The 23864-nt window shown below is 32.8% G+C and overlaps 1 protein-coding gene across 16 annotated transcripts in view; it reads left to right on the forward strand.

Annotated features, from left to right (window-relative positions):
- CCSER1 (coiled-coil serine rich protein 1) overlaps positions 1 to 23864 on the forward strand; it is a 1462495-nt gene that overhangs the window by 795720 nt on the left and 642911 nt on the right. For 5 of the 16 annotated variants that reach the window (XR_008524637.2, XR_008524639.2, XM_054554173.2 and 2 more), the window contains one exon: positions 12808 to 14719. The exons of 7 other annotated variants lie outside the window; for them this stretch is intronic. Coding sequence is in view for 7 of the 9 variants with exons in the window: in XM_054554173.2 (XP_054410148.1) it covers positions 12808 to 12816 (9 nt within the window). In the remaining 2 variants the exon portion in view is untranslated. Of the gene's footprint in view, positions 1 to 437; positions 1574 to 12807; positions 14720 to 23864 lie in introns of those variants that run through there. 4 more of the 16 variants (XM_054554179.2, XM_054554171.2, XM_063723528.1 and 1 more) reach the window with 1 other exon arrangement.

Here is a 23864-nt window from a genome sequence, read left to right on the forward strand (position 1 = left end):
ACTTTGGATGGTGACTACGGGTTGCAAAAATACCAGGACAGCCACGTGAGACTTATGTAGTGCTTAATTATTTAATTTTCTTGCAGTTTTCTTTAAGATGGAAGAATACATAAAGAAAAAAAGTTTATTAAAACTTGTTTTTGTGCTCTAATTATAAAACCAAGGGAATGAAAATATTTGCTAATTAATCTTCCCTCTTTAATCTCATGTTTGGTAATAAAGCATGTTTCATTGGAAGTTGGGAACCTATAAGCATTACTAATATATTTGTTATAAATGTTAAGAGCAATTTTTGATTGAGAAAATCATAAATAGAACCGTTTTATGTTGGTCTGTATTTGTTAAAAGTGTGTAAACATTTAAAATATTCATATTAAGTAAAATTTCATTTTATTTTATTGATTTCATTCATTTCTTTTTGTTTTCTTCTTTTCAAGGCCCTGTGGAATCCTACATGCACTGAAGGTTTATTTAAACCAGTACTTATTTCAACTTAGGTTAAATCATTATCTGACAATAAGAAATGCATCACTAATCTGTGACATGTAAAATATTGAGTAAAATCAATCTTTTCATCATTTCATATTTTAAGTATGTAATATAGAAATATTTTCAGTTCAATTACTTCACAATTTTTGCATTTGCAAAAATCATATAAAATATTGATGAATTAAGATTCAACTAACATATTTCTGCTTTATTCTCATTGTATTTTGAAAACAAAAATAGATTTTGTTTAAAAAATTCTTTCTATATGTAAATATTCTAAAATGTAATATTCCACTTGGCACTAAGTATTTTTTGTTCACTCTTCTCATCCATGTCATTGGTCTCCCTTGTTATAGTCTTAATTTAATTTCATCACATATTCTATGTAGATTAGATCAGTTTGAAAACAATGCCTTTAGTGTCTTCCATCTTAGTAGGACATTTCCTACTGAAGAATAAAATTATCTACCGTCTTTTTTCCCTCGCATCAAGACCAAAAGATGAAAGCAGTATGTCTTTAATTAGAATAAATAACGAAGAGTCTTATTCTAACTACAGAAAATATAACACCTGTTTAGATTCCTAAATAGTTGAAGATGGTTTATTGGAAATTAACCTCATATTAAAGGGAGTCTCCTGAATGTATCCTAAAAGGATATCTGTGGCCTGGACTTGAATTGCTTCCTGATTTCTGTGTGTCTCTGTCTGTTGCCTTTGCATAACAGGTCACTTTAATTATCAAGTGACCAGGTGGCTACAAGGCACTCCTGAATGTTGCAGTTTACTGCAAGGATAGGTGACAGAGATAGACAGCCCAAAAGAATGGCTCAATGTTGTGGTCAGGGTTCAGGGCAATAAAAATGCCATAGAGCCAAGAAGAAGAAAGCAGGTTTTACTGAGAGTTCTCCCTGTCGTGCAAACAGACAATGAAGTAATCATGGTTAATGGTGGTAACCTTTATAAATATGCTATGAAATTAATTAAATTATTTCAATCATTATGTGACATGTGTTATGAATCGTAAATGCTGGGTGCAAAACATGGTATTAAAATAAAAACTATAAATATATTTATTTACACAAAATGGTGTATTTGCCCTTGTTGATTTTGCCTCTTAAAACACCCTCTGTGATCTAAAATACAAAAACATTTTTTGTTTTTCTAACAGTTTTCTAGAGTTCTTTCTTTATCCTATGCTTATCTCTTTCTTTTTATTGTCTTATTTTATACTTGAAACCTTTAAATGTAGATAATGCAAAACTCCATCCCCTTAAATTAAAGCACTCCCCTGATAAAGGTTTTTATCTACATGAATGGTCAATACCATATTATCTTGAAGAAGCAAGAATTCAATTGAAGATCTTTTCACCAGGCTACCAAGACAAAATAATTTGTATTAGCAACTGGAGTAAGTCAATAAAGAAAGGTACATTTTTTCCTCAAATGCAATTTAGCAGAAGCTTTAACTGCAGACAAGAAAAGGTCACCTAACTAGGTACAATTTTATGATTTCTTTTTAATACCAGCAAAACATTATTTTTCTTCCCTCCCTCCCTCCCTTCCTCCCTTCTTTCCTTCCTTCCTTACCCCTCCCTTCTCCTCCTTTATCCTTTTATTCTTTCCTTGTGATTGAATCAATTCTAAATATACATCAGTAAACTTATTTACATATCAATAATTTTATTTTCAAGGGGAAATATTTTCAGACTTTCTCACAGTGTTCATTATATAATTTGTCCATTAGACTCTTAAAGTGTTTTATAAATATTTATTTGATTACATTAAAAGTGAAATTAAAATAGGGATTAATGGAGATGTTGTTTTTGTTTTTAGAAAAATGCGTGAGAACTGTTGTAATTTTTGTGCTATATTCCAACGTGTAAAAAATTATGGTTGATAATTATTTCCCAAAGGGGGGACAAGAGACATAAGTATTTATTGATCAAAGGAACATTGTTTTCTGCTGTTATGCCAGCATGTTTGTCCAAAATGTTCTAACAGTTATTAATTCAAAATATAAGATTAAGCAGACTTGTCGTCATCTTTCAAATAAAGAAACTAAAATTTGAAGAAGTCGAGTAACTTTCTCAAATTCATATAACTTTTCTAACAAAAGACAAAGACATAGATTGTTCTCATATGCCCCAGATCAAAAGTCAGGGTTTTGTTTTGTTTTCCAGATTCCAAAATGCTGGTGGGTTGTAGAAGAGCAGAATTAAATAGGATGTATGCATTGATTACATATGCAAATATATAATTGTGTATTATGTATACATTATATTATTAAGCTTGAATTTCGAAGTACTCTTTATGAACTAGGGATAATTGCAATGGTAAACATTTATTGTGTGAATGCTACCTACTATGCCTAAGGTGTGAAATGTATGAGTTAAGGGAATTATTTTATGAGTGAGAATTATTTATATAAATATAGAGAAATGCGTGGAAGGAAAGCCATGGACCTTTTTGCTAGGTACTTCAATGACTATGAACATATTTTATTTATGTTTTAAATCATTCTGACAATTTAATTTGACTTACCAAGTTTTAGAATGTAGGCACTTATCATTATCTGTTAAGTTTATTACATATAGCTATGTTTTAAATGATTTTTTAATGAAGACCCTAAAGTAATATGTTATTATATGTAGATGTTACTATATGATATACATATGATTTTATTGTGACACACATAAAAACTTCCTTGCTGAAGTTATCCAAATTGTATCATTTTCCTTAGTTACCTAAATTTAATATTGTTTTAAATATTTATTTCTTTATAAAACAAAATGCACTTTCTTTTTCATATTTAACTTGCAACTAGAAGCAGAAATGACCAAATTTAACAAGGAGATGCTTTTCATGTTGTATTTTGAGCTTACTTCTCCTTACAGTACTCTCCAAATACAGTTATATACTATTTTCAATTTTTAATATATAATCACTCTCTCTAAAACAAATCTCTATCTTACCTGGTGATTTTTTAGGTAATCACCAATATTATATGCCAGCACCTTGAAAAAGAAACAGTAACACTAACTCATTTTCAAACATATCAATTTCATTTGCTGTATTTACTTGAAACAAGTCTACATATCAATGAATAGATCAACGTATATATCCCTCATTGGGGGAAAGAAAAACTATTCTTTCTTGGTGTTAATAAGCATTAAGAGTTGTTAGAATATCCTGTCTTCTTTTTTTTTTTTTTTTTTTTTTTGAGACAAGGTCTGGCTCTCTCTCCCAGGCTGCAGTGCAAGTGATGCGATCTTGACCCTGCAACCTCTGCCTCTCGGGCTCAAGCCATCCTCTGACCTCAGCCTCCCAAGTAGCTGGGACTAGAGGCATACACCATCATACTCAGCTCATTTTTTTGTGTTTTTTATAGAGATGGGGTTTCACCATGTTGTCCAGGCTGGTCTTAAACTTGTGAGCTCAAGGGATCCACCCACCTTGGCCTCCCAAAGTGCTGGGATTACAGGTGTGAGCCACCACGCCCAGCTGGGAAATATCCTGTCTTTTAAATGACATCTGTTGGTATCTGAATTTGCATAATGAAGAAGAATATGATAGGCTATAAAATGGGGGGAAGAAGAGATGTGTAAGCATGTTATTTTATTCAAAATCGTACATTTTGAATCTATGTATTGGTGCTCTCTTGCCTCTCTTGTGTGAAGCCTTTTTTTTTTTTATTTTTCTATTTTCCTCTGATTTTTGTATGGGGATACACATTCAAGAAATTGATGAACAAGAGTCTCAAATGATAATAAAATATTTTCTGGCTGCTTTCTTACTATCTGAAAGCTGTTTGACTCCTTAATTTGTAAACTTGTGGTCACGTTATATATGGGCACACACACACTTTTATAGTAAATGAGGGTTTCCTCATTTAAAGCTATATTTTTTTTAAAAAAAGAAAGAAACTTGATACAGAGGAGAAAATATGTAGTAGCATAAGTATTCTTTGGGAAGAAAGGGCAAGTTTCCTGACTCCCAGAAATAAAAATGGCAGGTGAATGCTAATTTTATCCTGATGGAGAAAAGCAATTATTGCAGCAAGGGTAAAAAGATTGCTTCTTCCCTCTAAGATACAGTTTAGATTTTTAAACTTACTTAAAAAATATATATATTTAATTAAATATATATGATATGTAGAATTAAATATATATTATATACAAAATGTATATATTATATATAATTTTTAAATTATTTTTCATATTTTATATATATATATTAAAGGAAGTATTCCCTCACCCCTGTAAGGAAGAATAACCAGTAACTGAAACTTTGATGAACAGCCTGGAAGGTATATGTGCTAATAAATTTTGAATATAATGGTTGGGGAGAGTGAATGAATGTCATGCCTTCATGCCCAGGCTCTTCAGAAAACTTTCTTCGTAATGAGGCTGGCAAGATTTCTGACCTGAGAAGAGATTTCTGTGTACATTTTCACTAAAGATAACAACAGTAAGCTTGAAAGAACAAGTAACGTTGGCAAGAAATATGCTACACAGGTTTTAATTTTGTTTACCTCGTGGTTCGTATATTACTTAAAAAGTTATTGTGTTCATATAGATTTAGGGTTCAATTTATATTTCTAGTACAATTTTTTAGAACATTATTTTGTGAGTTATTCATTTTGAGATAGTGATCATCTGACAGCCATTCGGTTGTAGCTACATGAATTTTAAGAATAAGATCCTGAAAAATAATGACTAACCTCTTGAAAACTACCTGATCCATTTCAGTAATGCCTATGCAACATGAGTAAAACTTTATACAATATACTAATAAACATGTACTCTAAAAGGGAGAGAGACAGCAGGCGGAGACAGAAAGAGAGAGAGAAAGAGGGTCTTGTTCTATCACCCAGGCTGGAGTGCAGTGGTACGATCATGGCTCACTGCAGCCTCAACCTCCTGGGCTCAAGCAATCCTCCTGCCTCAGCCTCCCGAGTAGCTGGGACTACAAACATGACTCACTGTGCCAGGCTAATTTTTCTTTTTTTTTTGGGAGATGGGGTCTCACTATGTTGCCTAGGCAGGTCTCAAACTACTGGCCTTAAAACATCCGCCTGCCTCAGTCTCCCAAAGTGCTGGGATTACAGGCATGAGCCACTGCCCCCAGCCTGTTACTTTTGTATCGGAAGGTAAACTTTAGAAAACAAGTAACCAATTTGTATTGATTTAAAAAGTGAAAAATATCAGGCCGGCGTTGTGGCTCACGCCTGTAATCCCAGCACTTTGGGAGGCCGAGGTGGGCGGATTGCCTGAGCTCAGGAGTTTGCAATCAGCCTAGGCAAAACGGTGAAATCCCGTCGCTACTAAAATACAAAACATGAGCTGGGCGAGCGGCTTGAGCCTGCAATCCCAGCTACTCGGGAGGCTGAGTCAGAGAATTGCTTGAACCCTGGAGGCGGAGGTTGCAGTGAGCCGAGATGACGCCACTGCACTCCAGCCTGGGTGACAGAGCGAGACTCCGCCTCGAAAAAAAAAAAAGAGTAAAAAATACCTAGTAGAATGCTATGTATCCATTGGAAATTTATTGTTGGTTATTAATGAAAAAAATCAATGGTGAGCTAATACAAAAGACTGCATTGTCAAATTAGACTCATACCAATCAGATATCTTACCCCAATATCAAGGCTTATTATTCATTTCACTTAAGGAACATGTTATTCGTGGCACTTAAGGAACTCAGATGAAGCAGGAACAGGTCTGGGGTGTGGAAGGCAGCTCTCCAAGGTCTTTCATTCTACATTGAACATCCACTTTCAGATCCACAGTCATAGCTCAGATCTTTAGGAGAAGTTTTTTGGAATTACCTCACACAGCAGAGAGAGTGTTTCATTCATGAAATATCTCTATTTTATATCCCAACATTGTGGCATTTTCCAGGGTGCCATGCTCATAAATCCGTAGATTCTAAGTTCATTTAGTCGAATAAGACCTTAACCTGGGACACGCTGTTAACATTTCCATATGTAAGGACCCTCCTTCTACCAAATACTATTAGTCTATTGACCTGCAGGACTAATTTTCTTGTTGACAGAGATTAGAAGTTACCTGTTTTCTTTCTCGTGAAGACAAATTAGTTGCTATAACTCCTTCTTCCCCACCTGCTCTGTCTCCACCATTCACTCTGAGCATGATATATGCCATTTACATGAATGGTAAATCATGTCTTGGATTTTTCATGTCTCTATTATTGTGAAGAAAATGCTTTATAGAAAATGTTTATCTGATCGAGACCACAGTTATTTTGGTTTCTCTTCCGTGTTTTGAATGTTTTAAAACACAGTTGAAGGGAGAGATAGGAGAGATTGCTTTTCTTGATGATTATCTTTATGTTTCCCTTCATTTTTCACTTTCAGCAAACTCGGAAATTTTGAAGGACAAAGAATTTAGTGATTTAACTAGGAAAAAAACTAATATTCAATTTTTTTCTGGATGTGTGTCATAATATACTACAGAAAGAGAAGAGCCAATAATTTAAATTTATATATCATATTTTAAATTAGAGGTATTTTTTAAAATTATTTTTTCATTTGCTATTTATGCAGAATTACCCCTGCTAGAATAATAACACATTCAGCTAATTGGAATGGATCATGTTCCTTCTTTATTCTGTCTTTCTTTCAGTTATACTATAGACTTCATTACATGTTTTATTGAATATAATTGCCTTTCTCAAAATATTTCAGATGTTGTTTTATTTAATGAGTTATAGAATCTGTGTTGTTTTATATTTCATTTTCTTTTACTTGGTGTGTATCAGAAATACATGACAATTCCCATAAGAGAAAACACATAAGAAAACCTGAATACAGTATTTGCAGCCTGATTTCTGTGTTCTCCTGCTTTTCCACAAAGACACTGTTATTTCTACCCTCAAGTCTCAGCACCTTTAGTGCCCGAACCGCTAATGCTATTTCTTCTCGCTTAGCTTGTTTGTATGAAAAGAAAACCAAGTTCCATATGCCTCTCCCTACCCCAATATATTTCATAACTTCTCCAGGCATCATTGAACTCCATCTTCTCTAAATCACTCTGCAGTTCAATAATGGCTAACATTTTTTTTTTAAATCTATTTCAGGGGTTGTTCTAAAAGTTTTACATATTTTAAATATTTTGATCCTCACGAAAGCTATAAAGTAATTACTCTACATGATTTCCTTTCACAAGAAAGAAAACTGAAATATAGAGGAGTTAAGTAACTTGCTCACAATTACATGACTAGTATTATTAGCAGTCAAGTATTCTGCTCAATAGGGAAGTATCACATATACATCACCTTGGTATGCCACTTTTCAAAAAATAGATAAACTAAAATTTTAATAAGATAACTTTTTGCCTTTGATTTTTATAATTACAATTAAGGGTGATACTAATAATTATAGTGAGTGATATAATGCTAATATTATAAGCATGAGCAAATACAAGATACTTTAATTTTAATTCCTCAAATAGAATAATGACTAATATTTATTAGGTGCTGCTGTGACAATGTTCTAAGTGCTTTATTATGTATATTGACTTATGTAATCTTAAAAACAACAGCAAACTCAAGAGAGATTGTAATGTTATTCTCAATTTATAGAGGAGTCTGGGTGTGGTGGCTCATGCCTGTAATTCCAGCACTTTGGGAGGCCGAGGCGGGTGGATCACTCGAGATTAGGAGTTTTAGACCAGCCTGGCCAACCTGGTGAAAATTTGTCTCTACTAAGAATACAAAAATTAGCCAGGCATGGTGCCAGGTGCCTCTAATCCCAACTATTCTGGAGGCTGAGGTAGGAGAATCTATTGAACCTGGGAGGCTGAGGTTACAGTGAGCCTAGATAATGCCACTGTACTCCAGACTGGAGGCAAGACTCCATTTCAAAAAAAAAAAAAGATTATAGAGGAGTAAATTATGACCTAGAAAGGTGACATGAAATTCTTAAGGCTATTCATGTCAAACAAGTGGTGACATAACTGGTAAGTAAATATAAGCAGTCTTGATTTCAGATTTTAACACCCTTTACCACTATACTGTATCCAAACCTCCCCCATAGCACAGAATGAACTATATCCATTATCAGTCAGAGTAAGCTAGATGGCACTGGAGAAACAACAATTCTCAAATATTAGAAGTGACTTCTAATATGGATTTCTTGCTTATGCTATATATCTATTGCTGTTCAGCAAGCAACACTTCTCCATGCTCCCTCACTCGAAGACTCAGGCTGGTGAAACAGTCCTCCTGTGTTATGTTGCAGTCTCAGTGGGAAAGAGAGAATGTCTTAGATTGTACAACAGGTCTTAAATTCCAACCCAGAAGTGACATAGAATACTTCTACTCATATTTCATTGATCAAAACATAGCAAATCACATGATCACAGGTAACTCACTCCAGGGAGCAAGGAGGAGCAAATCAACATATGCCTGCAAGTGGGGAAACGAAGTTTAACCAGCAAACAGCACCAGTGCCTGCTATTTTATCTGTTTTTCCATGGATTAATCTGGTCTTAATGAAAATATGGAAAGTATCATTTGGTAAATATGCTACGTTACTGACACGAAATATCTTGGATTCCATCATATTTTTCAGAAAAATGTAATTAAATTTTTTAACCTGCAATTGAATATTTCTCCTTAATGTATCACACATACATAAAGCTATCTCAATTTTTAATATATGACATAAACATTATTTACATCATATTCTCCAGCTATGTTTCAGGAGCTCAATTAGATTTTTCAAATATTTCAATATTTTAAAAAATATCTCTGCTTGCAATCAATGCATTATCTACTGAATTGCCTGGAATTTGTTGATGTTACCACAGTCCTATTCCAGCTTATTTTAACTATTAAAACAGTCATACTTGATTATATGTAATCTAAACATTATTATAGTTGTCAGAATTAATTCACGGTGACAGCGTTATTTCAACAACCCTTTTTAGTCATTTATCTCCTTACAACCTATCATGAAGCACATTTTTTCCTTTGCAAGTATCTCTAGAGACTGTAAGTGACAAGTATAATATCTTAAATGTGTGAACAAAAATGACTTTCCTGTTCCCAAACAATATGCTTTGCTTGATCCAGAAACAGATAATTTGCATCAACTGAAAAAATAGGTATCATGTAATTTTTTCTCCCTGCTAACTTAATGGTAAACCTTCCCATAGCATCTCCTAAATCATGTGTTGTATTTTCAGCCTTTAAGATATAAAAATATGACTGCCTTTAATTCCCACATTACCCAATTTACATTTGTACTTAATTAGAAAATTGTGTACTGTAATTTTAGTTCATAAACAAAGTAAGCTCCATCTTTCTGCCCTTTTTTCAGTGTTGAGTGTAAAGTGAAATCCTTGGTACTATTTTTTTTTCCAGTCTGTAATTAATTTGCAAATTCCTACTATGGTAATTGATTCAAATGATTTTCATTATACAATAGTTAGGTAAACATTCATTATATCAAGATGGTGGTTAGCATTACCCAAAATCTATTGTTTTACTTTAACTATAATCCAAATATAAATGTAAATATAAATAAATATATATATGAAATTACTGTCTTCACTTTTCAGACAATCTTTTCCAATTCATTTTCAGGATTTAGAAAATAATTATTGAAGTTGGAAGAGAACATTAATCAGAGTTTTAGAGATACATATATTCTTGTTCTCAATTTTTTTCATTTATTCTTTTTCTATATTTACAACACATAGGATGAAAACAAAGATTTATCAATATGAGAAGTATTATGAGGCCATGTTTTATTGTCACAATTTAAAATCTTGTCAATAGAATTTTTTAATACACAAATTATGAGAATATATCAATTCTCACTGGCAATAATTTTCTAAGTTTTGTAGATTCTGAAATTTTAAGCATTTATATGCGTCATAAAATTGCATATTTATATGCATTCTTATGCTTTGTAAAAAATAGAATTAGGTAAAATAATCAGACTATTAAGTTCAGCGTAATTTTATTTCTCAGCCAGACTTTTCTAGGAATTCATGATTCACATGAATTCATGTGATTTTTTGTTTAATTATTTATTCAAGAAATGTTTACTAAAAACTTACAGTGTGTTGGGTCCTTGGGCTATAAACCATATAGCACCACGTACTGACCGACCACAGATGAATAGAGTCTAGCAGGATACATAGGCATAATCACAGTGCTTTTTAATGTTATTATAATTAGCATAACAAGAATATGTCTGACGTGGAATGTGATAATTTTATGAGCATAATGTATTTTACCACAATTAGAGATCACCTTTCAACTTATTAAATTTTAAGATTATCTTATAAATTTGTATAGAGAAAGAGATGCTAACATATTTAGTACCTCATGAGTATCAGACACAGACCTACTTGGTGCTTTTTGATACGTTCTGTTTACTCTTCTGCTTCCTTTTATTAATTGTTATATGAAAAAGACACATTTGATGTCTGTTTATGTGAGTAATTGGCTGCATAGCAACCCAGTGTAATCTTTTCAGTTCCATCAAATATTTAAGAATTACTTTACCCTTAAGAAGAATAAAACCATAATAAAGTAGATGATATAAAAACACAAAGTAAATACCTAACTTGAAAGAATATTATAATATCAGACTGGTAAAACATATTAAACTCCTAAAAAAATCAGAACATAATACAGTAAATAGGAGTGTGTAGGGTGTGTCACAATGATTTTGTTGTCACTACAGTGAGTCAGGGGGCAACACCATCTAAGAATTCATTTGTTAACTAAATGCCTAGCTAGAGTTACAGGTTTTGTTTTCATGTGATATATGAGGAAAACTAATCATTACAATGCAAGTAAAATAAGTGCCATGCCCTTCATGCGTTCATTCATTTGACAAACTATGCATTGAGCAACTGTTTTGTGCCAAGTATTTGTGTTGTTGCTGGGCATACACAGTAGGCAAAATAACTATTATTCCTACCCTATGGCATTAACATCTCATTTACTAGCCATAATGATTCTAAGTAGCAGACTCTAGAATTATCCCTACTGTACGGGTGAACATATAGAGCATTTACATCTCATTTACTACCCATAATGACTCTAAGTAGCAGACTCTAGAATTATCCCTACTGTATGGATAAACAAATAGAGGCCTAAAAAGGATAAAAAACTTGCCTGCTGTCACAATAAGTGCTATGTGTCCCTTACGTTAGTCCGACAATAAAGACCAAGCCCTCTACTATCATACCACACCCCTCCACCAGGTATGGTGATAGGAGTGATTATCTGTATCTGAAAAGTGCAAAAAGGGAGGAATGCTTTTGTTACATTGCCAGGCAAAAGAGGATGGAGATGTGCAGGAAGAACCACAGTTAGCTAACCTGGACTACCTGCTAAATCCCAATTAAAACAACATGTTAATAAAAAGAGAAAGTAAAATTAAAAAGGCAGTAGACATCCTTGGTAACATTTTGATGACTATATATTATAGATTGATATCTGTAAAAAAATTAAAGAGTTTGATTTTTATTTGATCATATAGCTTCTACATTTCTGAGCCATTACACTGCGGTCTTTTAATTGTTTTTCCCTGAGACTAAATAAACGTGATGGAAACTGAGATATATTTTTATTACTGAGTACATCTGCTATTGAAGACCTGAATAAACAAAGAACAAAACTGAATTGTGGCACTGCAGCCTAATATCATCACCTACTAATCAAATATAGAAACTCTTAAAACATACACACACACACACACACACACACACACGTTGAATTCCCACAGCTTTAGCTGTCTGATTCAGAAAGAGAGAAAGGAAGTCATCTCTGTTTTCTGTACAGGCTTTTGTATAACTGTAGAGCCAAGAGGCATATAGTGATAACCTTTTTAACAAGCATATATGGCCATTAAAAACAGCAAGGTTTCAGCCTGGTTATCTTGGGTACAGAGATAACCACTTTTGCTGACTCCAGGGTATTCTTGAAAACAATATGATTGTACTGTGGAGTCTGTATTTGTTTATCCTACATGTAATTGGAGCAGAGATAACATGCTATTCCCGTGTTCTCTTTTGCCCTATACTTTTAGAGACCCATATGTTACATTTCTAAGTTTCATAAATATCTTTAGCATAGCTAATCACAAACTAGTGTGATATCTTTTATCATTGATTTTCACTGAAAAATCGTTTATTGGGCACTAGGTGCCTGGTATATGCACTTTTATAAGCAAAGTTAGAGGGAGTATTAGCGTAGAAATTTTCCTTAGCATTGGTAGAGATTAGGAAAATAAATAAAATGTATCTCACTAACAAATCCCTCTGTGTGATTTCTCAGGAGCATTAACGTCATGAATCCTGTGGCTCACCACTTCATGTCCGAAGGTTAGTGAGCCAGTGACTCATCCCTCAAGGCCCTGGATTTGTTTACTTATTTAGCAAGGTACAGCAGAAAATGACAGCATGCCCTTAACGCAAAGCTTTTCCTCTAGCACTCTTGTCCAAGAAGAGGTAATAAAATTTACTTGAAAAAACTACTCAGTAACTGAATAGTTTATCAAGGCATTCCATTGAGAAGAGAAATCTTTGGGGTCTAAAAAGGAAGGAAAATGTTGTGAAGGGCATCACTCCCTTTTTCAATAGGGAATGTGTCAAAAAGTAAGGAAAATTTTTTCGGTTACTTTTCTTCCTTTCATAAATGTCTCATGAGGTGGAAAGAATACTGCAAGTGGAGATATCCTTCTGTATACATTTCCATAAATTCTACTATTTGCAGTATATTCTGTGAGAAGGTTCACAAGGTTTTGTCAGAAGTCCAACATGATAAAAAATGTACGAAGTACATTTGTAAATATTAATGAAGAGATGTTATCAAAAACTACATTTTGTTAATGCTTGGCGTATACTGCAAAGAGAAATAGAATTTGATGTCCAGCTTCCTAAAGACACATTTTAAAGACTTTCAGTGAGCATAGGTAATTGTGATTTATTCTGAATGCTTCTAAATTCTTTAAGTCTGGCTTTCATAATTGCAAGTAGAAAGTTGTATTTTCTAAGGAGGAGATACTGAGGTGATTAGGTAATTGTCACACATGAACACTCATATTTTAGGTTAACAGACATAGTAGGCTAATTCTCTAGGGATTTTCTGAATGTCAATTTTACACACACACACACACACACACAGACACACACCTTGCTTTTCTCACTTTTGCTATCATGAATAGGGATAAAATACTGTCAATTTGGGGTGGAATATTAAGAAAAACTAAAACTTAAATCACATTATGAGAAAAATTCACCAGTAAAGTCACCTTTAATGGAGGCATACATGCATACATCAACAGAGACAATTAAATACTTTTTCTGTTGATTTATTAGGAAAATATTTATTAGAAGGCAGCAAAGCAAATATATAAAAAGAAAATATCAAGTCAAACTATATGAGAGGAAAGGTAAAAAAATAATATTTAGGTTAATATTGCCAAGGAGAAACCCTGCTCTAGATGGTCATTGTTAACAATGTTGAAATCTTGATTGGTAACATAAAAAGATTTTGTAGCACTTTTCAGGTAAATAAAAATGGGACTTGTTTACTATCTCATAGAATTCCTTTTTTGCCTGAGGAAGCATCATAATGTCATAGTCCTAGGCACTTGATTTCCTACAACTGGCCTGGGACTGAGTCTCTATTATTCGAGGTGATAGCCTATCATATTTGCCAAGGTTAGCTCTGTATAGTTCTGTTTTCAGTCCCTCACTTTCCTGTGACAAGTTTTGACCAAGATATCTAGGAAAATAAATTTAAATCATAGACTGCTTTTCCAGGTGCTTCTGCCCATTCCCACTAGGCTCCAGAAGATCCTATTTCCTGTATTCTAGAAACACCCTTGAGACTCACACAGAAATCTAATAATGATCCAGTGTTATACATTTTTCCCCCAACTTCTAAAGACCATAGAAAAATTATCTAAATAATTTCTGCTTTAATATTGTCCTTCTTTTATCTTTACCTTTAATATTTTGGGGCATATTTATATTATTTTTCTGTATAAAGGATTTTGAGATGCAACTCCAGTGAAATATGCATTTTGACATCCATGTGTTATGTTCATATGCAATTTTGTCATCTAGTTAACTTTTATTGTTAAGTTACTAAACAAAACAAAATGTGATTGGTATATTAGTGGCAAAGTTCTGATATAAATTAGAAAATTATAATAGAAATGTAGGTGATCGTCTTAGAACATCAAGGAAAAAATTTTTTCAACTTTAATTTTAGGAAAGCAATTCTCATTTAAAGTAGTATTTCATTGATTTTTTTATTTTAACAAACATTAACTTAGCAAAATAAAAATGTTCTATTTTACAATGCAACTTTTCTTACTAGCAATGTTAATTCAGTAAATATTTATTGAACATTTAATATTGTCAAGGCAATTAGATAAACTATTTATCCTAGAAATATTTTAGATATACAATTATTTTTAAATAATTGAAAGCTAAATAAATATGAAGAGGATCAAATTTTATTTCACCTGCATTCATTACAATATGTAAATATACCTATACATTCCTATATCTATATATGTTTAATATAGTTAAATATAAATATTCTTTACTTATTTATCCTTTGGATATATGTGTATATTTACACCTATGTGTATATACTTTTTACAAGTAAATGTGCAGATGTGTATAGAGAATTTTGTATTGACTCACATTTTTTGATAATTGAATGAATAATTTCATCCATAGTATAGGTTTTGGTGAGTAATTTGTATCTGTAAACACTCAAATAAGAAGCAACAAACTATTTTTTAAAATCCTTTATCATATTATAAATCCACATAACTTTTCCAATAGTCTTTTTAGCAATAAGAGAAAATTACAAAGCTCAATAGAGTTGTCATAACAAAAGAGGTTCATAAATTTTTCTTCAATTACACTCCGTGTTGCCTCTCATAAAAGTAACATACAGCTTCTACTATCGGATTGAATGCTTACCAATTTGGAAAATGTTTGTTGATTTTTACTGATAAATACTTTCATTTAAGAAACTAATGATTTTTATAACATATCTCTTTAAAGAAATAATTTATAGGCCACATTGGAAAGCAAATACATTCTATAGTATTTTATTTGTTGTCTTTCATATGTGACTACATGAAACAAAATTTGTATGCTATATTTGCAGAATAAAGTAGAAAATATATTTTGCATGCCTCAAAGTAAGATTCCATAATACAATTTCTATATGTATTCCTTCTCTCCAAAACATATTTCATTATAACACGAACATTTTAGTAGTTAACATTTTTATTTGTATTGAATTTTGCCAATTAATTAGCCAATTTTATAATTCAATTCAGTTTTTATTTATATGTAAATTACAGTTTACTTAATATTTCACTAGGTATTTATTTCATGAAAGATGATTATATTAGTGAATCACAAGAATCTGAAGGAATTCTTAACATAGTTCTCATCCCAAGTGGCTGATAAAATAGATAATGTTAGTTTAATATTATTCCATGGTAGTTCACACACGAACTAACGCATTAAATAGTGCTTTCAGCTTCCACTTAGTGTAGGATTGAATAAAACATGCACTGAATGAAAAACAAATGATGCATAGGAAGTATCAATCTCTGTGAATATTTCTCTATAAATTCTATTGAAGTAAGTTTCAACTAGGGAAACTATGATGGCTTTGAAATTAGTTTTTATGTGTTGAGGGTACACAGTACATTTACTAAAAACATAATGATTATCAAGTGATAAAATGGTTGATTTTGGTTAAAACAACTTCTCTAACTTCTCTCTTCATACATACCCACTTAGCTATTGCCACACTGGCTTTGATTCTTCTATATACATGTTTGCCCTAGCTTTAGGGCTCTGATCTTTCTACCTGGAACTATCTTCCACCAGATACTTTTATGCTTAGTGTTTCACCTCCTCAAGTCTTTCTTGACCTAAATAAGATTGTAAATATTTATCTCACATTATCTATTTCCTTTCCTTGGTTAATATTTCTCCTTAGCATTTGTTACCATTGAATGTATTCATGTTCTATGTATTTATTCTGTTTCCCCATTTGAATATAAGCTCAAGGAAGGCAGAAATTTTATTCTATGTTTTTTCATTGCTATATCCCTTCACTTAGAAGACCCAGCTGGTCCCAAGAAGACACTCAGTAAATACCCTATGAATGAAGGATGTCAGATGCTTGTAATGCACAAGGCCCATGTCAATTTTCAGGAGTGCTACACTTGTGTTGGTTTTAATCCTTGTGTAAGAGCTGAAAAATTAGTCCTAAGAGGCTGCAGCAGGCAAGCATTAGCTCACAAAAATAAGGCAAATCAATTGAAGGAAATTGGATCAATGAGTATAAATATCCTACAACTTCAAGTCACATTAAATCAAACTCCCAATAGTAAACACTCCCTCCCACTGCTTCCCAACCTTTTCATGTTGTGCTACAGATAGATAATGATAATATTTAAGTAGTATATTGGGATAAACTGACAAAGCTGTGGCCAGAGGATCCTGCCTCAGGACATTCCACTCCAAGCATTTCATCACACTTAAAATCTAAAACCCTTACTCTGATTTACTATTTATATTATCTGACTCCTGATTGCCTTTCCAACTTCAAAAGATGATCTTATTCTTCTTGCCCTTCTGCACATGCCTCATTTCTATTACTGAAACAAATTAAGTCCTGTTTTGGGGGTATTTGTACTAGCTGTTTCCTCCCTCTGAAAGGCTTCTCCTTCTTACTGCCATTCTACTTATTTGTAATTCAGATCATAACTTAAATATGTCCTGCTCTGAAAGACTATTCCTTACCATTCAATCTAAAGAAGCCAATCTAAAATAGATACTCTCTCCCACATCACACAGATGTAATGTCCTGCACAAGATTTACTAACATCTAATGTTTTTCTTGTGTATTTTATATATATATATATATATATATATATATATATATATATATATAAATGCATTTATTTATTCTGTGTCTCTCTGGGCCTGAGAGCAAGAATCTCTCACTTCCTCACTGCAAGATGGGTGTAGGACCGACAACAGTGCTGGACACATCATAAGTGTTTTGTAAATATTTAAAGTGAGGAAAATTAATTTCCATAAATAAAAACGTGTATTGATATTGCCAAGTGCCTTAGAACTTTGTCAAAAGATAAAAATGATTTTTACATGATTTCAATAAAATAAAAACCTACGGAAGCATTCTTATACAGTGGTTTCAGGTCAGATTTTGGCTTAAGAAAGACCTACTGAGTATTTTCTGGGACAACTTACTTAAATTGCAAATCCTCCATTTCTTCGTATAGAAAAAAATAGGGCAGGATAGCTAAGGCATAGGATTTTCCTAAGAATAAAATTAAATACTTTATATGAAATACTATGTGGGTGACATGAGTAGGTAAGAAAATCTCTGGAACATGTCCCTAGTGATGGAGGGACACTATTCAGACAGGCATCTAAAATCATTCATTTTTAAATTCATTTACCTATCCATTAATCCATTTAATAAAAGTTGAGAAACTTCTGTTTCCTGGAAAGATGCTGTATATGAGATGTAGAGAAAAGAATTTGTATTAATTTTCAAAATTAAGTTTCTTATGGAGAGAAATATGTAAATAAGCAATTAACAGACACTTTAAGAAGTGCTATGTTACTGGTTTATACAAGGATTTCCCAGGAAGTATGAAGGCAGAACTCCATCTGATATTCTTTTCTTTTCTTCCTCTTCTTCTTCTTTTTTTTTTTTTTTCTTTAAAAGACAGTGTTTTAACTCTGTCACCCAGGCTGGAGTGCAGTGGCCTGATCACAGTTCACTGCAGCTTTGAACTCCTGAGCTCAAGCATTCCTCCTGCATCAGCTCCCTGAGTAGCTGAGTAGCTGGGACTACAGGTGTGTGCCACCACAACCAGCTTTTTTTTTTTTGTGGAGACAGGATCTCACTATGTTGCCGAGGCTGGTCTTGAACTCCTGACCTCAGCAATCTTCCTTCCTTGGCCTACCAAAGTGCTAGGATTACAGGCATGAATCAGCAGCAGATCCAGCCTGATATTTCTTTCTTTCCTTTATTTTATTTTATTTTTTTTGAGACAGAGTCTCGCTCTGTCGCCCAGGCTGGAGTGCAGTGGCGCGATCTCGGCTCACTGCAACCTCTGCCTCCCGGGTTCAAGCAATTCTCTGCCTCAGCCTCCTGACTACCTGGGATTACAGGCCCGCGCCACCACGCCCAGCTAATTTTTGTGTTTTTAATAGAGATGGGGTTTCACCATCTTGGCCAGGCTGGTCTTCAACTCTTGACCTTGTGATCCACCCGCCTTGGCCTCCCAAAATGCTGGGATTACAGGCGTGAGCCACTGCACCTAGCCCCAGCCTGATATTTCTAATTGAGGTGACTCTAAAAACGAACAGCAATTTCATGGTATATAAATAATATATATAATTTATATATATATCATATTTAATATATATAATTTATATATATCATATTTAATATATATAATTTTTATATATCATATTTAATATATATAATTTATATATCATATTTAATATATAATTTATATATCATATTTAATATATATAATTTATATATATCATATTTAATATATATCATATTTAATATATAATTTATATATATCATATTTAATATATATAATTTATATATCATATTTAATATATAATTTATATATATCATATTTAATATATATATAATTTATATATATCATATTTAATATATATAAAATTTATATATATCATATTTAATATATATATAATTTATATATATCATATTTAATATATAATTTATATATATCATTTTAATATATAATTTATATATAATATTTTATATATAATTTATATATATCATATTTAATATATATAATTTATAATTATAGCTATATAATTTCATGGTATATATATAATTTCATGATATCTCTCTCTCTCTCTCTCTAACAAAAGTTAAGATTTGGGTTTTTAAACTGAAATTTCCCCTGATGGAGAACTCTTGTTTATGTCTTGTTAAATATTTAGGCAATACTCAGCCTAACAGATTGTCACATATTGACGTAAAATGATGAAAGGACTAGGGCCTCTGTCTTGGCTCTTAAAAATAACATCCTAATTCAAACTTACACCTGCAGCAAGCTTGAAAAGGCATATTTAATAAATTGAAAAAAATAGTGAATAATGTGTTACAGTTTGAAGGAGTTACTTGAGAGAGCTTCTAGGTTAGCTGGGGGACCTTCCAAATTCCAGCACATAATTAAGAGCATTCTATTAGAAGTGTGTAGAATCCTCTTGGAGATATTTTGAAAATTTATTTATGGGATGCATGAAGTTTTATTTAATGTTTAAGACCTCTGAATTTTCTCTGAATTAGAAATAATCCTTCTTTTTTTCAGAAAACTATGATCTTATACAGTCCAAATGGTCAAAGGCAATGTAACTAGGTAGTGAAATAACTGAGTTTCTACTATACCAACTGTGATAAAGTTTATAATAAGTAACTAGTTGTCTGCTGGTTTTCGTGTCTTCTTTTTAAATTATGCAAGAGGCTAATGAAACAGTAAAGTAATAGCTCTCACGTTTCAAACTGTTGTAGCTATTGGCTATATCCCTTGTGGTCTCCCTGCATGCCTCTTGGGTAAGGTTTCCTCTCTAGGGCTGTCAGCCAACATGCCTTTGCTTGAGTTTATGGTAAAACATTTTTTTTTCTGCACTGACATTCTGGAGCAGGCTGTGTGTTTTGGGTCTAGAAGGCTGCATGCAGGTCAGTGTGATGGCTGCAGCCCACTTGCTAACCTTAGAAACAGGTCTTGTAGTCTCGTGTCCCTCCCTTGGGAGATAATTAGGATCAGATAAGCTCATGAGGGTGGAATTCTCGTGAACAGGATTCATGTCCTTATAAGGGTCCAGAGTGACTGCCACATGAGAACCCAGTGAAAAGACAGCCATTTATGAAGAAAATCCTCAGCAGACACTGATCTTGGACTTCCCACCCTCCAGAATTGTGAGAAATAAGTACTTGTTTTTTAAGCCACCCAGACTATGGTATTTTGCTCTAGTAGCCTGAGCAGATTAAGACAGATACCATCCTTCTTCTGTCTCTACTTGTGTTTAGATTATAGAGTATAATTTTCAAAAAGTTAAAAACAGGAGTCTCATGCAAATTTAAAATGAATCTTGGTCAAAGATTTTATATAACAAAGTAATTAGGTTATCAGTAACGTTAAAATCATTTCAAATTGCATTTGAGGAATTAAATATTTATAAGCAACAGAGAATGTTAGAATAAGATTACAGGAGTTATCTGTTGAACAGATGTAAATAATTTGCATCTCTTCTGTAAATTTTCTATAAGGGAACATCTGCTCCTACAGAATTATAAAACAGCCTCATTAAAAGGAAGTCAGTGCATCCTGCTGTAGCACAGTGCTCCACTGGAAGAACATCCAGTATTCTCTTTGCCCATTTCCAATATCTATATTATATTTCTATAATACGTGCCAATAATACGGGTTAATCATTGTGATTATTCTATTTCTAGGCCACCTACTCTATGCCAGGCACTTGGTCAGATGTTGGAATCCATTTTATCTAATGCCAAAAATAGCTGCCAAGTAAATTCTTATATAAACAAACTGAGACTCAGGGAAGATACATTTTCCTAAGTCCAAACCATTAGTAAGTGGCACACCTGAGTTTTCTTTTTTCTTTTATTTAAAACTTACTATATGCTATGCACTACTTTAAGGGATCTATAGGTATTATACCATTTAATCCTAAAAATAACTTAAAAATAAAGTACCCTCACTTTATTTATGAGAAAACTAAGCATCATAGAATTGAATAATGTGCCAAAGATAAATCTGACACCATTACCTGGGACTTCATAATATATGATCAGATAAAGAAAGAGACCTCTGCATCCTGTGGAAGTTCTGCCTCGGGTTTTTTTTTTTCGTTTGTTTTCTCTGATAGCAATTTGCCTTCTTTGCGTATCTCAATCAACCTTGACCTTCAGTCCAGCACCTCCCTTCTTGCCTGTGACCTCTGAACTCTTGACTCTGAGTCTGTCATTTAATACATATGCTTTATATTCTGCAACTTATTTCCACATTGCTGTGTCTGCTTCAGTCTAATACCCAAATCCAGAATTTTAATTATGCCTTTTGCTTTAACATTAAATTTGTCTTATGTCTGTCTCTTAATTGTGCTCCAGCATGACAGTTCGGCAAGAATCGCTTAAATTCCATTTTTCAAAGATAAGGAAATAGCTTTCCTTTGTAATAATTGGACATTTAATGCCACGAGTTAGAATGGAAAGATACCTGAAATCGTCTTTCACAGGGATAGCCTGTTCACATTGTTTTCATTAATCATTCATTTTTTTTAAAAAAAAGATTTTACTTAATGCTTTTATATGCAAAACATCATGAAACATAGTTCAATAATACAGAGATTAAAAATTAGACATTATTCTGAAATGGATTCAGCCATTAAGAACATTATATTTACTAGAAAAACTACACAGAAACATGAAATGCCTTGTTTCTAACCTTTGCACCACTCCTTTCCCCACAGTAGAAATATTTGACTCCTCACCTATGTTCTGGTATCTTGTCAGTCTTTACTCATTGCTCCTATTTATTCTACCCAGTCTACATCATTAGGTTCAGGCTTCCTATCTGAAACCTCAACTGCACCTCAATTCCTAAGCCAAGTTATACAGAAGTGAGAAGCAGATTTATCTGATCTGCACCCCTCTCAGCCTATGCCCAGCTCAGATAGATTTAGTTGTGTCTTCTTCCAGTGTCACTTCTCTGTGAACTAAATGCCTCACTGCTGACCAATGGGCTTTCATTTTCAGTGTGAAAGCTACACTTGCCTTCACCTCAGAGCTCTTATTCTGTTTATGCAACCGCTATACATGGAATCCTGATTCTCGACTCCTTGCTGCATTAGCTGGAATTATGTTCTTATTCTTAGCTACAAGACTAGATTGGGTCTGGAAGTTTCTATGAAGTTATGAAATACTTATTTAGCACCTTAATATATGTTAAGACACTGCTACAAGTGTTTCACAAATGCTATAAGGGAGGTACTATTTTTATCCCCATTTAATATGTGAGGTAAATAAAGGATAGAAGGGTGAAGTAACACAGGCAGTTTGGCTCAGAGTTCATGCTCGTAATGACTATGCAACCTGTCTCTCCAATTATATCTTGCATTTACAGCTGTGCTTTCATTCCCAGCCACTATAGCACCAGAATTGCCCTAATGTTGACAAACTGAGATTCCCCATTAGCACCTGCTCTTAGATGTTACTTTATCCTATTCTTTGTGTTATATTCCCAGACCTCCCAGGTTCAAATTGCTTACCTGTCACCATTCGTTCCTTATTTAGAGTTCACTTTCCCAGTAGTTACACCCAGATCCCCTTCTTTTACCTGTCCAGCATGCGTCAAATATTTCTTCCCAGTTCCAGTATAGACCTTCTAGCTTGCCTCTTTCTCCTATTCATAGATAAAATCCTTAAATATATATGAGATAATAACTGTGGCTCAATTCAAGGACGAAAAATGGTCAACCATTAGATCACCTGATCCATCTTTTAGCTTTTAACCTTATGAATCTGATCTTGTAGGTACATGTCTATACCTATATTAGATGTATGAATAACATATACACATGAAACTTAGAGAAAATGGAATATTATTTTGAAAGCAAAAAAAAATCTGTTACATATGAATATTTGAATGTTAATATAAAGTTTCATTTGTAAAGTACTGACACCTTAAGAATGGATTAGAGATCAGTGATAGATTTTACAAATTTGGCTTACAAATATAATGTTTATAATGATATTATTTTAATTTTAAGTAAATATATTTATATTCATAAATATAAAAATCAAACATATATACTTTTAATTACTATTCAGCATGGTAGAAAAACATTGCAATTACTAAAGACTAGAATATAATATTCTTAATAGGCTTCAGTGTCAATATAATATAGAATTGTTTTAAACAGTTCATTTGTCTGATCTGAAAGTTGACAATAGATTCTTGAAATTAATTAATTTGGATTGATCTTTTTCTCATTTAGCCTGATGGCACCAACAGAAAATGAGAAAAGATTGAATACCCAGAATGCTTAGATAATCACATTTCAGGAAAACAAAAACAAAACAAAAAACATTGTTTAAAGTCCCCCATTGAGCACTTTTTCTATGTTAATGAGAATTCCCATTTAATTCTCATAACACTTTGAGAAAATATTTATCCCCATTTGAGAAGAACTGAGATTTAGAAGTTCAGTAACTTGTCTATGATAATACATGTTAAT

This window comes from Pongo abelii, chromosome 3, assembly GCF_028885655.2.
Source record: "Pongo abelii isolate AG06213 chromosome 3, NHGRI_mPonAbe1-v2.0_pri, whole genome shotgun sequence".
NCBI lineage: Eukaryota > Metazoa > Chordata > Mammalia > Primates > Hominidae > Pongo > Pongo abelii.